Source organism: Trachemys scripta, chromosome 4 (genome assembly GCF_013100865.1).
Source record: "Trachemys scripta elegans isolate TJP31775 chromosome 4, CAS_Tse_1.0, whole genome shotgun sequence".
In the NCBI taxonomy this organism is placed as follows: domain Eukaryota; kingdom Metazoa; phylum Chordata; order Testudines; family Emydidae; genus Trachemys; species Trachemys scripta.
Window position 1 is genome coordinate 132,869,379 of NC_048301.1, and position 16,281 is coordinate 132,885,659.

Here is a 16,281-nt window from a genome sequence, read left to right on the forward strand (position 1 = left end):
CCCTTCACTACAGTCTAGAGATGAGTCTAGTGCTGGTTCTGCCAAAGAGCATAACTGAAATTCCCCAGACTGACAGGCCAGTGGAGGCAGGACTACCAGAGAGGGATTGGAGCAAGGATTTCACTGCCTGTGACTGACAGCTAATGAACAAGACAACCCACAAATCAGCATTACAAGACATGCATCTTAATAGACTGGGATCTGTGCAGTAAAAGCAAATCCTGGTGCAAGCCAGACACTTTGGGAACACCTCCACCATGTATACCATTGTCTGACTTTCCCCCTCACCTGTCTATCTGATCATTGCAGATGCCATGAAACACTGGCACCCAGTCAAGACCTTTATGTGAAGGTTTTTGAAAAACAGGTGTCCATAGTTGAGATCCTAAGGGACTGTCAAGAGTGCCAAAGTGACTGAGAAGCACAAGACCTACTGCCTTTTAGCAACACTAAGCACCCACCAGCCTAAACATTTAGGGAGGTCACAGCAGGGCTCTACGCATTGACACGCTTGCCACTGTTCTTTGATTATTTGTATTTTGGGGATTCCACCATCACCTTCAAGAATACCCACATCACCACAGCAACCTTCCCGAAGGCAGAGGTGCACTGGACAGAGAATGAGCACCGTGTGCCATTCCAAACTGCCACCACTGATCAGAGGCAGAGCATGCTGCCTTTATAGCACTGTCATTCGAGGCAGCATTGGGATTTTGACATTTCTGCTGCTTTTAAACTGCTGTGTTACAGTGCTAACTAACTATAGTATTGTTAAATGGCTCACATAGCAGTTTCCTTGTGAAAGCTCAGCTCAGCTGAAACATGTGCTTTTCGATCAGGTGCTGACTTTTTAAGCTAATTTTCCAGCTGGAGAAAGTGGGGAAACAAGGCTGTTAAGAGACTTGCTCAAGGTCAAGGAGCAATTCTGTGTCTCATCAAGAGGTTTGCTAGCTCCTGGCTCTCTGCCCTTGGTGTAAGTCACTAGAGTTTAGATTTGAGCTCAAAGGTGGTCATAAAATATCAAAGGGTAAGAGCCCAGATTAGCTCAGTTTTATTTTCTGAAATAGCTAGAAGCGAGGGGAAGTTCTCCACAAGAGGTATAAGCACCATTCGCAACAGTGACTATTGGAAAGTGCGGCCACCTCATTACTGGACTGTGTGCAAAACACTGCTAAGGACAGACATGACAAGGCACCATTATTTTTACAGTGGTTGAGCCCAAGGGCCCGGATCAGGGCCCCATTGTGTCATTGGGCACTATACAAAGAACAAAGACAGTCCCTGCCTCAAAGAGCTTACAATCCAAGTATAAGACAAGAGCCAACAGGTGCATACGGATGGTGGAGCACAAGGAAACACTGAGATGGTTATGAAGAGCTGGATAAAACCAGCAGTCTGAGCACACCAACTGCCTAACCACAACTGAGTGTCTTGTAGTCATCACGCTGGAGGAGAGTTTTCAGAGGGGATGTGAGCCTGGACAATGGAGCAGCCTTGTGGGAGTTTACAAGGTGCTCCTCCATAGCACAAGAGGTGGCATGGGACAAAGCACACAGGTGAATGTTGGAAAACGCCTTGCTGGAGAAAACCTCACTAAGTTCCACTTGCCCAAGTACATTACTAGGCTGCTCAGGGGTTGCTTCTTTTACACTCACAGGCCTATCAGAGGAGCCACTCAGCTTCAGCTCAGCAGCAGTCCAAGTGGAACCTCTCCATTACAGAAACTGCAAGCAGCACTAAGGGCTCGTCTACATTGCCAAGTTGTCGACAAAACTTTCGTCTTTCACGGGTACTTAAAAAAGTCTGCCCTGCCCCCCCGAAAGACAAAAGTTTTGACGCGACAAGTGGCAGTGTGAACGCGGCTCCTGCCGACAAAGCGAATGCCGCTCACGGGGCTGGAAGTATTTTGTCGGCAAAAGTGCTGACAAACAGCGTTTACACACACCGACGTTTAGCAACAAGGCTGTGTCAACACAGCCTTGTCGCTAAAAGCTGCGTGGTGTAGACAAGTCCTAAGTGGAATGTGGGTGTTAAGAGAGGACTGGCTAGTGTTTTTTTCCCTAGGCTGACAAGTTCAAACAACAATTTTGCATGACTAATTTAACTTATTTAGCATATCTATAGGAAAGAGTGTGACAGGGGCTTAAGTTACGGGGCACCAATAGTTACATGCAAAAAGCAGTAAAACTTAATATCACATAACTGGTACATCACTGTACCATTGACTGGCAGTCATTAGTTTCCTGCAAATAATTAGTTACACTTCAACCCAGAGTTTCCAGGCAAAACACATTTTGGTACAGAGACTGCAATCACTTTTATCCTGCAATAACATTTAACCTGTAACTCCCAACCCTGCATAGTCAAGAATTAAGCTACATTATATTACCATATATATTACATTATATTACCTACAGAAGTGCTACATTATATTACCGTCTATACTTGTTCATAAGCCGAACATTTTTGGTAAAAGAGTGACATATTGAAGAGCGGGGGTCATCTTATAAACAGGTCTACACCAAAATTTGATGATTTTAAACTCTATGGAATCATTGAATTGAATATCTAATACATTGTCATTTTGTTTACCTGGAAAGTCTGCAGGCATGGAGCCCCTCAGCTCCCTGTAGCAGTGGTTCACCGTTTTCAGTCAATGGGAGCTGTGGGAAGTGGTGCACCACTTCCTGCAGCTCCCAGTGGCTGGGAACGCGAACCATGACCACAGGGAGCTGAGGGGCTTTGTGCCTGCAGATGCCCCAGGTAAACAAAACGTTGTAACCCGCCAGCAGCTTACCCTCATGGACCGGGAGCCAAAGTTCGCCAACCCCTGAAATATAGAGTTGGCTTATGAAAGGATCATACAGTTTTTGCTATTTTTACCTAACCATCTTGGGGGGTCGGCTTATAAACAAATGGGCTAATGAATGAGTACATACGGTACTTTGTATTACTATAGCGCCTAGAAGCCTCAATCATGGACTAGGATCCCACTGTGCTAGGCGCATAAAAAACAGAGCAAGACGACAGTCCCTGCCCTGGAGAGCATACAATCTACATGTGGATTGATGCAGACAGACGGCAAAGTACAAGGAAGCCATGAGACAGTGTTGTCTAAATATACAAGACAGAGACAGGGTGGGGGATGGGGTAGAACACACCAGCAAAGTCAACAATGTGATGGTGGCAAATGTCACATAGTTCCATATTTTTTCTTCTTCTTTTGGGTGGGTTTACTTGGGAGGGGGATCAGCTACATGGAATGAAGGGAGGGTGAGGGTAGGAGGAGCAGGTGAAGAGACTGAATTAGAGGGAGTGGGAAGGTTGGAGTAAACAGCCAATCAGCACAGGGCAGAGGACATCTGAAAACATTTGATGAGAATGTCCCCAGATCCCTGCTGTGGTTGCTTCTGCTCCTACAGGCTGGAGTCTGGTTGGCTCCTCTCCGCAATTCTCCCCTAAGGTCACATGGCAAGGGGAAGGAGAGGCACACGCCTTATTTCAATTTCAGGCTAAGAAATACCCCGAGGCACCTAGAGCTTTGGATGGGCATCTTTTGGGGTGCATATGTTTATAAACGGAACAGCTGAGATTGAAAGGCAGTTGGGTGCCTAACAAACCCCACCCTCAACTACAGCACCAGGAGCGCCCCATTCCACAACAGAACCGAATGCAAGGCATTGACCGATGTAAAGGAGTCATTACCTCATGACTTCAGAGTAGCCCTTGGCTGCAGCTACATGCAGAGCAGTAGCACCTGATCGAGGTTGCTTTATATCCTCAAGCTTCCCACTGTTTAGCCACTGCCGTGCATCCTGCAGCATCTGTTGCTCTTCCTCTTTCCTTGCCAAGTCCAGGTCCACCCCTGTGGGAGCAGATCGCAGATGGAAAAACAAAATCAAACCAAAACTCACCTGTACTTGTGTGTCAATTTAAAATGGAATAATTTTAACAAAATTTTTGGCCGTTTTGCAAGCTCACTAATAGCATTTCCTAGGATGTAGGAGAACTCCTGAACCACCCTCAACAGAAATAAATTCAGATATTCATAATACTTAAAATTGAGAGGCTCATTCACAAGCCAGCCCACAATTAATTACCAGGTAAAGCATGAATTGCTATGGGTGCAAGAATTGAGTCCTCAAAAATGCAGACCTAGCTTGAAAAAAGTCAAGCATAGCCCAAAGAACAGTCTAACAAACTGAATTAAACATGAATATACATTAATCTATTGTGTACAGCTGATGAGATGCACCTCAGACACTTCTTGCAAGGTTAAAATACCCAAAAAACTATTGATAAATGAGCTTATTAACAGTCCATTCCTGCATGCCCAAAACTCACTGAAGTCAATGTGTTGTATTGCAAAGAAACAGGTGATGCATTTAAGTGACCACAGAAATGCGAGCATGCATGTTGGTGTGCGCCCACATGGAAGGGAACAAGATTCATCACATTCCTATAATAATGGAGCCACTGATCCTGCCCCAAAGATCACTTAGGAACAAAACAGCCAACACAACATCTAAGTTGCATATGTGGGTTAAGGCTAGAGTCATTCCAGTACACAAACTACTCCAGCACCAACATCGTTAGTAAGCTATGCAACAACGAAGCAGAGTGAAATGGCTCTCGTTTCCAAGGGAACGCAGTAAAACTCAGAAAAGGCTACATTTTCCATAGAAACTCCTGGCAAACCTTCTAGGCAGGCTTTCAAGTTTCTTCCTAAGCAAGGCTTGAAAATTCCAGTCTCCCAGACGCCAATATCAAGTAGGAAACGGTCTCTGAGCATAAGGGCCCAGTTCCATTAATTACTACAGACTTTAAACTTCCATTTTTAAAAGTTAAGGCTCTAACCCTTATAGCAGCAGAGAATACCTTCCAAAAAGGAAGGACTACAATGGTGCCTTCCCAAGTCTGCAGATAAGCCAGGTTAGTATGTTTATTGCTGTTTAAAACTTCGCCATCTTACACTGGTGCAAGCTTCCACTGGAGACGTGCGGAACATGCTTAGCCACACCAGCGCAAAGATAGCCAGTCTAGTCAGTGCCTTGTAGAGGGAACACTTAGGCCTTGTGTGCCCGAAGAGGTTATACATCATCATTAGGGCCCTACCAAATTCACAGTCCATTCTGGTCACTTTCACGGCCAGAGGGTTTTAAAATTGGTCAATTTCACGATTTCAGATGTTTACACCTGAAATTTCATGGTTTTGTAACCCTGAGGGTCCCGCCCAAAATGGAATCATGGAGGGGATTACAAAGTTGTTGTAGTGGGGTCCCAAGATTGCCACCTTCACTTCTGTGCTGGGTTCAGAGCTGGGCTTTGAAGGCAGCACCCTCCCAGCTTCCTGCAGTTAGAGGAGATTCCCAGAGGTGGAGGTGAGTAGGATCTCCCCCATGCTGCTGGGAGCACCCCAGGCAGGGGCTCCTAGCTGCTAGTCCATGCCAGGGACAGATTAAGGCAGGGGCTCCTGGCCAATTTGTGGGCCCCCAGGAAAAACAGGTGCCACAGCCCTGGCAGAAGCCCCTACCAGGTCGCCCTGACCCCCGGCAGGAGCAGCAGGGGAAGAAGCCCCGAGCCCGGGTGCCATGAACCCCAGCTGCAGCCGCGGGGCTGAAGCCTCGAGCCCGGGCAGCCCTGAGCCCCAGCTGGAGCGGGGGTGGGGGAGAGAGAGGGTGGAAGCCCAGAGACCACGCTGCCCTGGCTGGAGCTGCTGAGGCGGGAAGGGGGGTGGGGGAGGTGGAAAACCCGAGCCCACACTACTCCGCCTGGAGTGGCAGAGGAAGCCCCCAGCCCGGGCTGCCCCGAGCCCTGGCTGAAGCTGCAGGGCTGAAGCCCAGAGCCCGGGCTGCCCCAGCTGCAGCCACTGGGAGCAAAAGCCCCAGCCCAGCAGAAGCCGCTACGGGAGGAAGACCCGAGCTTGGCGCCTGGTGCTGTGGGTGGAGCCGCTGGGGTGTGGGGGAACGGAAGCCCAGAGCCCAGCTCCTGGGCTGCTGCAGTGCAGAAGTGAGGGCAGACCACTCATTTCTGTGCCGCCTCTGGAGGTGGGTCTGATCTCCCCACCAAGAGCGGCCATGCAAAGGAAGGACAACTCCTGACCCTCCCCAGTGCAGCCGGAATAGCAGCTAGGAACCCGGGGTTCCCAGCAGCAGGGGAGATCAGATTTCACAGGGAAGGGCTGATTTCATGGTCCATGACACGATTTTCACGGCCTTGAAATTGGTAGGGCCCTAATCATCGTAACTAGCACCAATGCTTTTCATTGTTGTAAACAGCAACTTGCACCAGTGCAGCTTACCTTGGTTTGAATCTGGCACAAACCGCTCAGACATAAGACGCTTTTTAAAACAGTGTAGCTGCTAAAAAAAACCCAGTATAGACAAGACCTTCGTGGTTCCCAGTGGAGAAAAATATCAAATGCAAATCCAAGTTGCAATAGTTTTTCTTGTTAGGAATAACATGATGGCAATATTATAACAGACCTCAGTGAAGTTAGGACTTCACAGATACCAACTGGCTGGATAAATAAATATCAATTAGCTGGTTTAAAAAAAAATCTTTTATTCAAATTGGATTTGTATTTAAATATATTTTTATTTTTAAAAATAAACATAATATAAGTTGTCATTATTTCAACTTCAATTTTAAGGCCTAAATTATTAAAATAATTTTTAAAGAAAAAAATATTCAAACAGTACTATTGTTGCCAACGTTTTAAATAAAGTCAAACCACCGAACTTGAAGTCACTGGCTAAGCACCTACAGCCAGAGTTTGTCAAAGTGCTAAACCAGCTTTTGACAAGAGTAGCCTCGTCTGCACGTACAGAGAATATTTTCATCATTTCAGTTTATTCAACTAGTTCAGTTCAATGACTAATTCATTCAGAGTTGAGAAACCAATTGGGAGTTGAAAAAGCAGGAAAAATACCCCTTTCAATCAATGGATAAAAATCATGTGAGAGGATGGTATTTACTATTTCTAAAATCTTGCAGGACATGGTGACCAGACACAATCAGTTCGATTCATTAACAACAGATAGTACTTCTGTTTAATAAATCAGCATTAAATGCAAAACATGTTATGGGAAACTTACTTTTTTCCTATGTATCCAGAACTTTAAGGTATTTTAATAAAGACAATTTTAAAATGTTGTTGGTGCATTTAATTGAATTCCAATCTCCATCCAAATGCAGCTTGACAAATCACGAGTAAAAAATAATCTAGTAAAGAAATGAGTCACCATTTTCTAACAAAAAATGTTAAGAATCTGAATAAATGTAAGCTTTATAATTGCTTAAATGTGTATAAATAATATAGTGTATCATCCTGGTTAGTAAAAAGTACCAAATTTAGCATAAAGGCTATTTTAGTTGCAAATCAACATGTTTTAATAGCTATCAACCAATGAGAATCAACCTTTGATTAGAAAAGTAACTCAAAAGTACAAGTGCAACACAAGATTAAAACAAATCATTTAAATCAAAATTTTGTGGCTGATGATTTTAAATCAGTGATTTAAGTCACTGATTTAAATCAATCCACTCTGGATATCAGAGACTTGAATTTAACTTCATCTGAGAGTAAAGAGATCCTGTATGAGGCATTATCATTTTCAACCATTTGGTATTTTGCCTGCTTTGCACAAGCCCTTTTACAGAGGATGCAGAATGGAAACGAAGTATTAGTAATTTGTGAACTAGATCACAGCGTGTTTTGTACAATTATTCTAATGCCAGGCCATCAAAGTAAAATTGTTCTGCTACTCCTTGGGCCAGATTTCAGTTTCATCAAAACATCTAGTACATCCAGTTTCCTTATAAAGCCCCTAGAAGGCCCAAAGGAAGCATGTTCAAGTACACAGCTGGCTTACCTTGTTTCTTTACTTGTTCCAGAAGCAGGTCCTTCATGGCTGCTTCCTCTGCAAGGTCAGATGGGACTTCACCTTCACTGTTCACAGCAGCCACGTTGGCTCCATGGCTGAGCAAGTATCTATACAGATTAGACCCATACTGATGTATCAGACTGTTACCAGAATTGAAATTCAGATATGACTGAACAGCAGAAGAGTATCTGGTTTTCTGATACAAGTGAGGTCCCAAATGAGACTGCTCTGTAAGCCTCTCAATTGAGAGTTTAGAACTCCTGCTGCTCCTCCATAGCAGCCCATGCAGACAGTTGATATACTCCCATTCCTATACAGCCAGTTAAAATGCCTCGATTTCATGTACGAACATGGTCATGCTTGCGCTTTTAAAGGAGTTTTGAAGTAACAAAAAACCAAACAAGCTGATCTTCATTATGTTCTTCCACTTCCCTTTTTATAAGTAAATCAAAAGTTCATACAAGAGCAGGCAATTCCTCCTTCAGCCTGCATGTCATTAAAGAATGTGACAGACTAGCAACGTTCTCGGTTAAAGGTCTGACAGGTTAGGGAGGGAGTGGCAGGAAAAATATTGTTTCCTTATATTCATCCCCTTTCAGAAAAGCTTATTTGAAATTTCCAAAGCTTATCTAGCATTGAAAGCTTCTCCAGAGGAGGAAGCCTAAAGTGAACGCAATGTAAAGGCAAGTTTTGTACAGTATCTGGAAGCTTCTCTATGCTCTGGATTTAGACATGAAAAACACAGTAGCTGTTTCCCAAACTCTGCACATCCACTAAGCTTATTAGCTCCATGATATCTTTGATGGGGTTTTAGGATGTGCAGAAATTACATTGATATTTGATGCCAAGTTTGTCATTTTATACTTGACCTTTCCCCTAAATGTCCTCTATCAAAAATGTTACACCTCTTTGTCAAAATTTTCTTCCTCACCCAAGTTAAACCCACAAAAAACACCTTCATTAACCCTTTGCCCCTGGAAATTAGCATTCCCCATTAACCCTTTGCCCCTGGAAATTAGCATTCCCCGCCACTCACCATCAGTGCAATGGTGCAGAGTCTGCCTGGGCCACTCAGGCAAAAGGCCACCCCATGAGAAGACAGGAGTAATTGAACTGTAGTGGACATTTCTTGGGTTAGGACAGTGCATGGAGCGGAAATTGAAGAAAAAAATTGCTAATTTCTCTTTGCCTTGAGTATGAGCCAGTCTGCTTTTCAGAAGCACAACTCAACCAAATGAGAACCCTATTGCTTAGTTTTGCAATATTTTGATGCCAATTATTCCACTTTCCTAAACAGATCCTCACAGTAACTGGCTGGCTTAGAACAACAAATCTAATATCGTAACATCTCCCCCAGTGCAACTAGAGTTATTGGTCCCATGGCTTGGAATGAATGCCACGGTCAATTGCAGAGTGGTAGTCCTCTCAGCACACTTACTGATTCCAAGTACCGAAGTCAGAGTAGTCTTGAGGAGCAAGTCACTCTATGATCTTACCTACACCAAATTAAGCCTACTTTAATTCTGAATGAGCGTGTCCACACAGGTGCAATTTAACAAATCCACACCTTTAGTTAATTTGTATTAACTTTCCTGAGTGTCTCCATGTAGACAAGCCTTCTGTTTTTAAAATTAAATATTTTTAAAAACCTACTGGACCAAAAAAAAAAAAATCAATAAGATTTAGCACTCTATTTTTGCATTTACATTTGTTAATTTACAGCACTTGTAATCAAAGATTAATCAATTAAGGCCAGAAGGGACCATTAGACTATCCAGTCTGAACTTGTGTGTAACATGATAAAGAATTTTGCCTAGTTATCCGTGTTGAGCCCAATCCCTTGTGTTGTACCTAAATGTTACACGAAAACCCAACATAGCAACACCCATTTTAACTGGATTAAGTAACAGGTAGTTGTTACTTTTACTTAGTCCTCCATCTTTGTCAGGCAGCTTGCAAATAATGGGAACACAATCTGGATTTGAAGAGAACGGCGTTAGCATACTGGGGACATTGCAGCCCAAACATCTCCCCTTCCCCTAAGGGCTTTTCATGCCTTTTGAGCAGTGGTACTCCAAGGACCTGTCTACATTAGGATCATTTTCAAGAGGACATCACTATAGTTATCCTGCAAACCCCTAGTCAGAGGTGCTGCATGGGTATAAAAAGCCAGGCTTTACACTGGTGCTGCTTAATCCAATAATTTAACCACTTTACACTTGTGCACCGTGTCTGACGGTAGGGGTTTAAACAGGAGTAACAGCATCAAGGTAATTATATCTATGACGTTTTTCAAATGTACACCAGAAAAGAAGTTTACAATTCTGCATGCATTCCCTTTTGAAGGGGGAGCGGCACAGCTGCTCAGCAAGTAGTTGAGCTGCAGCTGATTTGTGCTTTATTAGCGTGACCTGAGGAAGAGCTCTGTGTAAGTTGGAAAGCTCATCTCTCTCACCAACAGAAGTTGGTCCAATAAAAGCCACCTCGTTTCTCTAGTGTGCAGACTGTCAGTCACTGTGCTTCTGTTTTGTTCAGCAAATTTTAGCTTAGACATCTGACAATGCATTAAGCACTTCAGATGCAATTATCAAAAGGCAGACTGGTGTCATCTTCCACCCAAACCCCTACAATCAATAGCAAAGACTAAGAGCAACTTATCTTCTGTCCTTTTAACTTAGCATTTCCAAGATCTACTGTTCTGAGTCACATGGCATCAGCCTTCCATGTGCCAGATCTGAGGAGGAGGGTGTGGAATCTGTTATTGTAAATACCCATGACAGCTTGAAACTCACTCACTCTGCTATGTTCAGATAGCCACAGGATGCCACAGCGTGAAGAGGGGTCCAGCCCTCATTATCCTGCTGGTTTACACTGGCTCCATTTTCTACCAGGAACTTCACCATGTCCAGGTTCTCGTCTATACAGGCCTATGGGGGAGGAAGCAGGTGGTGTTAAATATAGTAAACAACTTCCATTTTCGGTTTACTAGCAGTAAGTGATGCCTAGGCTTCACACCCACACTACGCCTGCTCACTGATGTCTGTCTACCTGACAGCTCTGCCTCTGATATCTCTGTACTGGTTTGTCCTGTTCCCTCCCTCCCTCCCCCATACGCACCCTGCCTCAGTGGAAAGGATCATGCTGTAAAGTGATCTGTCTATATTCATCTTAAGTATGCCATTAGATTCCTATAAGCAAGGCAACTTGTAGATTTATTTAGATCATGGTGTTCCAGAAGAGTTTCAATGACATGAATGACAGGACACTCCAGGAAATAACTATTGCATTAGGGTTGTACAGCCCAAGTATGAGTTCAGGGAAATTAACAGTCAAACATGCAGGAAAATCAGAACTTCTGCACACGCGATATTTGCCCCTTTATACAGATGAATCTGTAGTGAAAATGAAATTTTACTGAGAAGTAACGACATAAAAATGTCATATTGTTACTCAAACTCATTTATTAAGAGTAGTTTTTGCTTACCTTACTGACTAAAATTAAATCTGACTATTCCTGTTAGCACTACAGAATCCAAACAGCTATTCAAGAGAGAGTGGGATTCTAGTCTAGCATGCGTATCAATACTACTAGATTTCAACTGCAGAAACTTTTGCTATGAGGTTGCCAGAAAGAACCAGCTTGACTTTCAGATCCCAGGCTAAGCCTGCAAACCTGAGTGTAAGGACAAATGTTTTCCCATGTAACCTGAGCAGATCTGGCGTTGAAATCATTTAGACAGACAGACATGGATCCTCACAAAAACATTTGTACAATCATGTTTTAGACTGGACCACCACTTAAGGTTCCATTCCACTGTGAAGATGATTTTGATCCCCCTTTAGCTTCATCAAAACAATCTGCCCAATAGTTGACATACAGAGTGGAATTCTTCTGATCAGTTTTAGGCAAATTGGACAATGTTTCAAATATACACAAGCTCGCAAAAGAGAATGAATACTTGGAAGTTATACACTTTATCCCTTCATTGCTCAAAAGTAGCTGGACTCATTTGTGATTCTCTGTTGTGTTCTTGTTTGTGCCTTTCAAGGAGTCCTTTTAACTTTTTTGGCAGGGGAAGGAGTAGATGGGAAGATAAAACGAGTTACTTGGAGGCCAGAGGTGTAGTAAGTACTGAAGGATTACACACCTCCTATGTTCACATATATGGGTGTTTGGCCTCTAGCCAGACTGATCATCTGTAGGCCATGGCTGCAGACTTCCTAAGGTCCCTAATGAGGCCACCATGGCATGTTTGTTGCGATACACAACCTGAAAATAGCCACTTTGTGCTTTGAACAAAAAGCCACTTCACCACCAAAAAACAGTGAGGAAACAAAGAGCACATTTTCTGAAGTGAAATAAAAATACTGTGAGGTTCCCTTCATAAGCATATTCACTCCTCAAACATCTAAAATAAAAAGCCTGCATTCTGTAATTAAACTATAGCAGATTGGGGGATGGGGGGTGTCAGTTATTAAATAGTTAGGACTCTTACCACTCATGTCCACCCAGGAGTATTTGTGTTCTTTTACCAGCATATTTGCTCTTTCAGCAAGGAACCTATTTTGAAGCTTTAAACAAAATCTGAATATGTTAAGGACACACTCAACTGATGCTGAGCTAACTAGTCAGGAAGGGAGGTTTTCAAAAAAAGATGACAAAATTCTTAAGCTTTCCCATCTCATGGGTTACACATCCTGTCTCTAGCCTGCAGGGAAGCTGCCCTTTTTAAAAAAAAAAAAAAAAAATCCTGCTGTCTACTGATTTGCACCTGAATGGAGATGGGGTGGCTGGACTGCTAGGAGGAATTTTTCCTTTGTAGGATTTTTTATTACAACCCACTCCCTACCCTTTAAAGCCCTGAGGCATAAGGTGGAGGGTGTCTAAGGCTATGTCTACACTACAGCTCATGTCAGCACAATTTATGTTGCTCAGGAGTGTGAATAAACCACCCCCCTGAGCGACATCAGTGCTTATGTCAGTGTAACGTATGTGGACAACTCTATGTCAGTGGGACCTTCTCTGACCAAAGTAGCTTCTGCCGCTCGCAGAGGTGGTTTTATTATGCCAATGGGACAGCTCTCTCCCATCAGCATAGAGTGTCGTCACCAGACTCACTGCAGTAGTACAGCTGCACTGGTGCAACTGCAGCGCTGTACATGTAGACACACCCTCAGCTAGCGCCTTAGTATTCTCCATACCCAGCCAGTACGCTCCCTCTCTCTGAGAGCATCAAAACTGGACTGGGAAGCACCGAAGCAGAGACGGGGCAGGTAGCAGCAGCCTGATCTATATGTGGGAAAGCAGCTCGCACTGCTCAGAGGCAAGAACTGCATACCCTTGGCAATTATTCCTGTGCAGCCCAAAGGTCACTGCACTCGGGCCTATTACAAGATTTGGAAACATCTACCAATTACGAAAGGAAAAAGCCTCATAGATCGTTTTCTCAAAAAATCCACTAGCATTATTCAAAATAAGAAGTATAGCATGAGAACAGTTTCAGGCCTGGTCTACACTAGGCGTTTATGTCGAATTTAGCGCCGTTACATCGAATTAACCCTGCACCCGTCCACACCGCGAAGGTATTTAGTTCGACATAGAGGTCTCTTTAATTCGACTTCTGTACTCCTCCCCGACGAGGGGAGTAGCGCTAAATTCGACATGGCCATGTCGAATTAGGCTAGGTGTGGATGGAAATCGACGCTAATAGCTCCAGGAGCTATCCCACAGTGCACCACTCTGTTGACGCTCTGGACAGCAGTAAGAGCTCGGATGTTCTGAACTGCCACACAGGAAAAGCCCCGGGAAAATTTGAATTTGAATTCCTTTTCCTGTCTGGCCAGTTTGAATCTCATTTCCTGTCTGGACATCGTGGCGAGCTCAGCAGCACTGGCAACGATGCAGAGCTCTCCAGCACTGATGGCAGTGCAATCTCAGAATAGAAAGAGGGCCCCAGCATGGACTGATCGGGAAGTCTTGGATCTCATCGCTGTGTGGGGCGATGAGTCCGTGCTTTCCGAGCTGCGATCCAAAAGACGGAATGCAAAGATCTATGAGAAGATCTCTAAAGACATGGCAGAGAGAGGATACAGCCGGGATGTAACGCAGTGCCGCGTGAAAATCAAGGAGCTGAGGCAAGGCTACCAGAAGACCAAAGAGGCAAACGGACGCTCCGGATCCCATCCCCAGACATCCCGTTTCTACGAGGCACTGCATTCCATCCTCGGTGCGGCCGCCACCACTACCCCACCACTGACTGTGGACTCTGAGGATGGGATAGTGTCCACGGCCGGATCCTCGGACATGTTAGCGGACGGGGAAGATGAGGAAGGAGATGAGGAGGACGAGGCAGTCGACAGCGCTCACAACGCTGATTTCCCCGACAGCCAGGATCTCTTCATCACCCTTACAGAGATCCCCTACCAACCCTCCCCAGCCGTTACCCCGGACACAGAATCTGGTGAAGGATCATCCAGTAAGTGTTGTAAACATCTAAACATTTATTTGTAACAGAACATGAATATTAACAATTTAAAAAATGGGTTTCTCATGATTAGTTTGATTAACTTTACGGTTCAGTCATGGGCAGTGCAACTATTGAAAAAAAATCTAGCAATGTCCGGTTTTGCATGATTGTCCTGCCCAAGCCGCTCTACTGTTTAGTCCCTGCTACTGCAGCTACAGTAACATGCGGTCTATATGTCCGGGGATGGAGCAGAAATCCTCCTGGGACATCTCAAGGAAGCTCTCCTGCAGGTAATTTGAAATCCGCTGCATTAGGTTCTTGGGGAGAGCGGCCTTATTGGGTCCTCCGTAGTAGGACACGTTGCCGCGCCACGAGACTAGCAAGTACTCCGGAATCATTGCTTGGCACAGCATGGCGGCATACGGCCCTGGTCTTTGGAGGCTTTCCCGGAGCATTCTCTGTCTGTCGCTCTCAGAGATCCTCATGAGGGTGATGTCGCTCATGATGACCTGCTTTGAATGAGGTAGGGGAATGTTAGTGTTGGGACTGCTTTACCGTTCCTTTACAGAACTGTAACCGCTGGTTTGCAGCCACGCGGTGGAGGCGGGAGAGGGGCAGCCGAAAGGGATCGTTCCCGGGGACAGCCGCGAGGGTGTGGGACAGGAGCAGACTTCCTGCTTGCCGGATTGCTGGCAGCAGGGACCGACATTGATTTCAATGTGAAATGAGGCCATTGCTAATATTAAAGTTTTAAGCTGCCACGAATCTACGGCTTACCATGTCTGCGTGCAAGAGAAATTCCGTTGTCCTGACACGGTTCTCAAATGTGCTCTGCAAAACCCCAGACACTGAATGCGAAGGCCGAGAATTCGACCTTGTGCTGAGTGCGCATGTGATAGGTGCTGTGCATGGTCCTGTTCACAGAGAAAGACTATGTTCTTTGTTCACAACTACATTTATCTTTCTGAGGAATTCACTCCCTTTTTCCCATTCCCACAGCCCCATCTGCGACTGTCTCACAACCTAGCCTGTCATCACACTCCCAGAGGCTAGGGAGGATTAGGCGTAAGAAGAAGAGGACACGGGAGGACATGTTCTCAGAGCTTATAGCCTGCTCCAGAGCCCAGGCAGCACAGCAGACCCAGTGGCGGGAGAACTTGACCCGAATGCACCAAGCCAACATGGATCGGGAGGAGAGGTGGCGTCAGGAAGACCAGCAGGCGACTCAAACCCTGCTTGGACTACTGAGGGAGCAAACGGACACGCTCCGGCGCCTTGTGGATGTTCTGCAGGAACGGAGGCAGGAGGACAGAGCCCCGCTGCAGTCCATCTCTAACCGCCCTCCCCCGCCACCAAGTCCCATACTCCCCTCACCCAAAGTGCACAGAAGGAGAGGCGGCAGAGTCCCTGCTAACTCTCACTCCCCCCCTGCAGAGAGCTCGAGCAGCAGAAGGCTCTCATTCCCCAAAGTTTGACAAGTTCTTTCCTTCCCGCCTGACACAAGCCCCCGTCCAAGTTTCACTTCCCAGTTCCATGTGTAGTTGATAATAAAAAATATGTTTCTGTTAACTACTGTTTCCATCATGTTCTTTTGGAGGAGGGGGGGAAAGGGGGTTGGTAATTGGACAGGACAGTCACCTTTGGCAGGGTACATAGTCGGGGGCAGGCACAGCAGCAGGGCACATACATAGTGCAGTGATGCAGTGACTACTTACCCTGGTTAGTCTGGGAGGTTGTTTTCATGTTATGTGGTGGGGGGTGGGTTGCTCTGTGACTTTGTGGCAGGGGAGGGCAGTTAGAGATCTTAAGCGGCGGTCCTTAGGCAGGATCACAGAGCCACACAGCAGGGGATCTGTAACCGTCCTCCCCCTGCCACTAAGTCACATAGACCCCCCATACACACAGTCCCTATCAGGAGGGGTGACAGG

At 45.3% G+C, this 16,281-nt stretch overlaps 1 protein-coding gene across 1 annotated transcript in view; it reads right to left on the reverse strand.

The window, feature by feature from the left end:
- PPP1R12B (protein phosphatase 1 regulatory subunit 12B) overlaps positions 1-16,281 on the reverse strand; it is a 160,045-nt gene that overhangs the window by 111,472 nt on the left and 32,292 nt on the right. Inside the window, 5 exon segments of the mRNA XM_034767616.1 lie at positions 2,189-2,213; positions 2,302-2,323; positions 3,621-3,865; positions 7,875-7,993; positions 10,683-10,813. Coding sequence (XP_034623507.1) covers positions 2,189-2,213; positions 2,302-2,323; positions 3,621-3,865; positions 7,875-7,993; positions 10,683-10,813 — 542 coding nt within the window.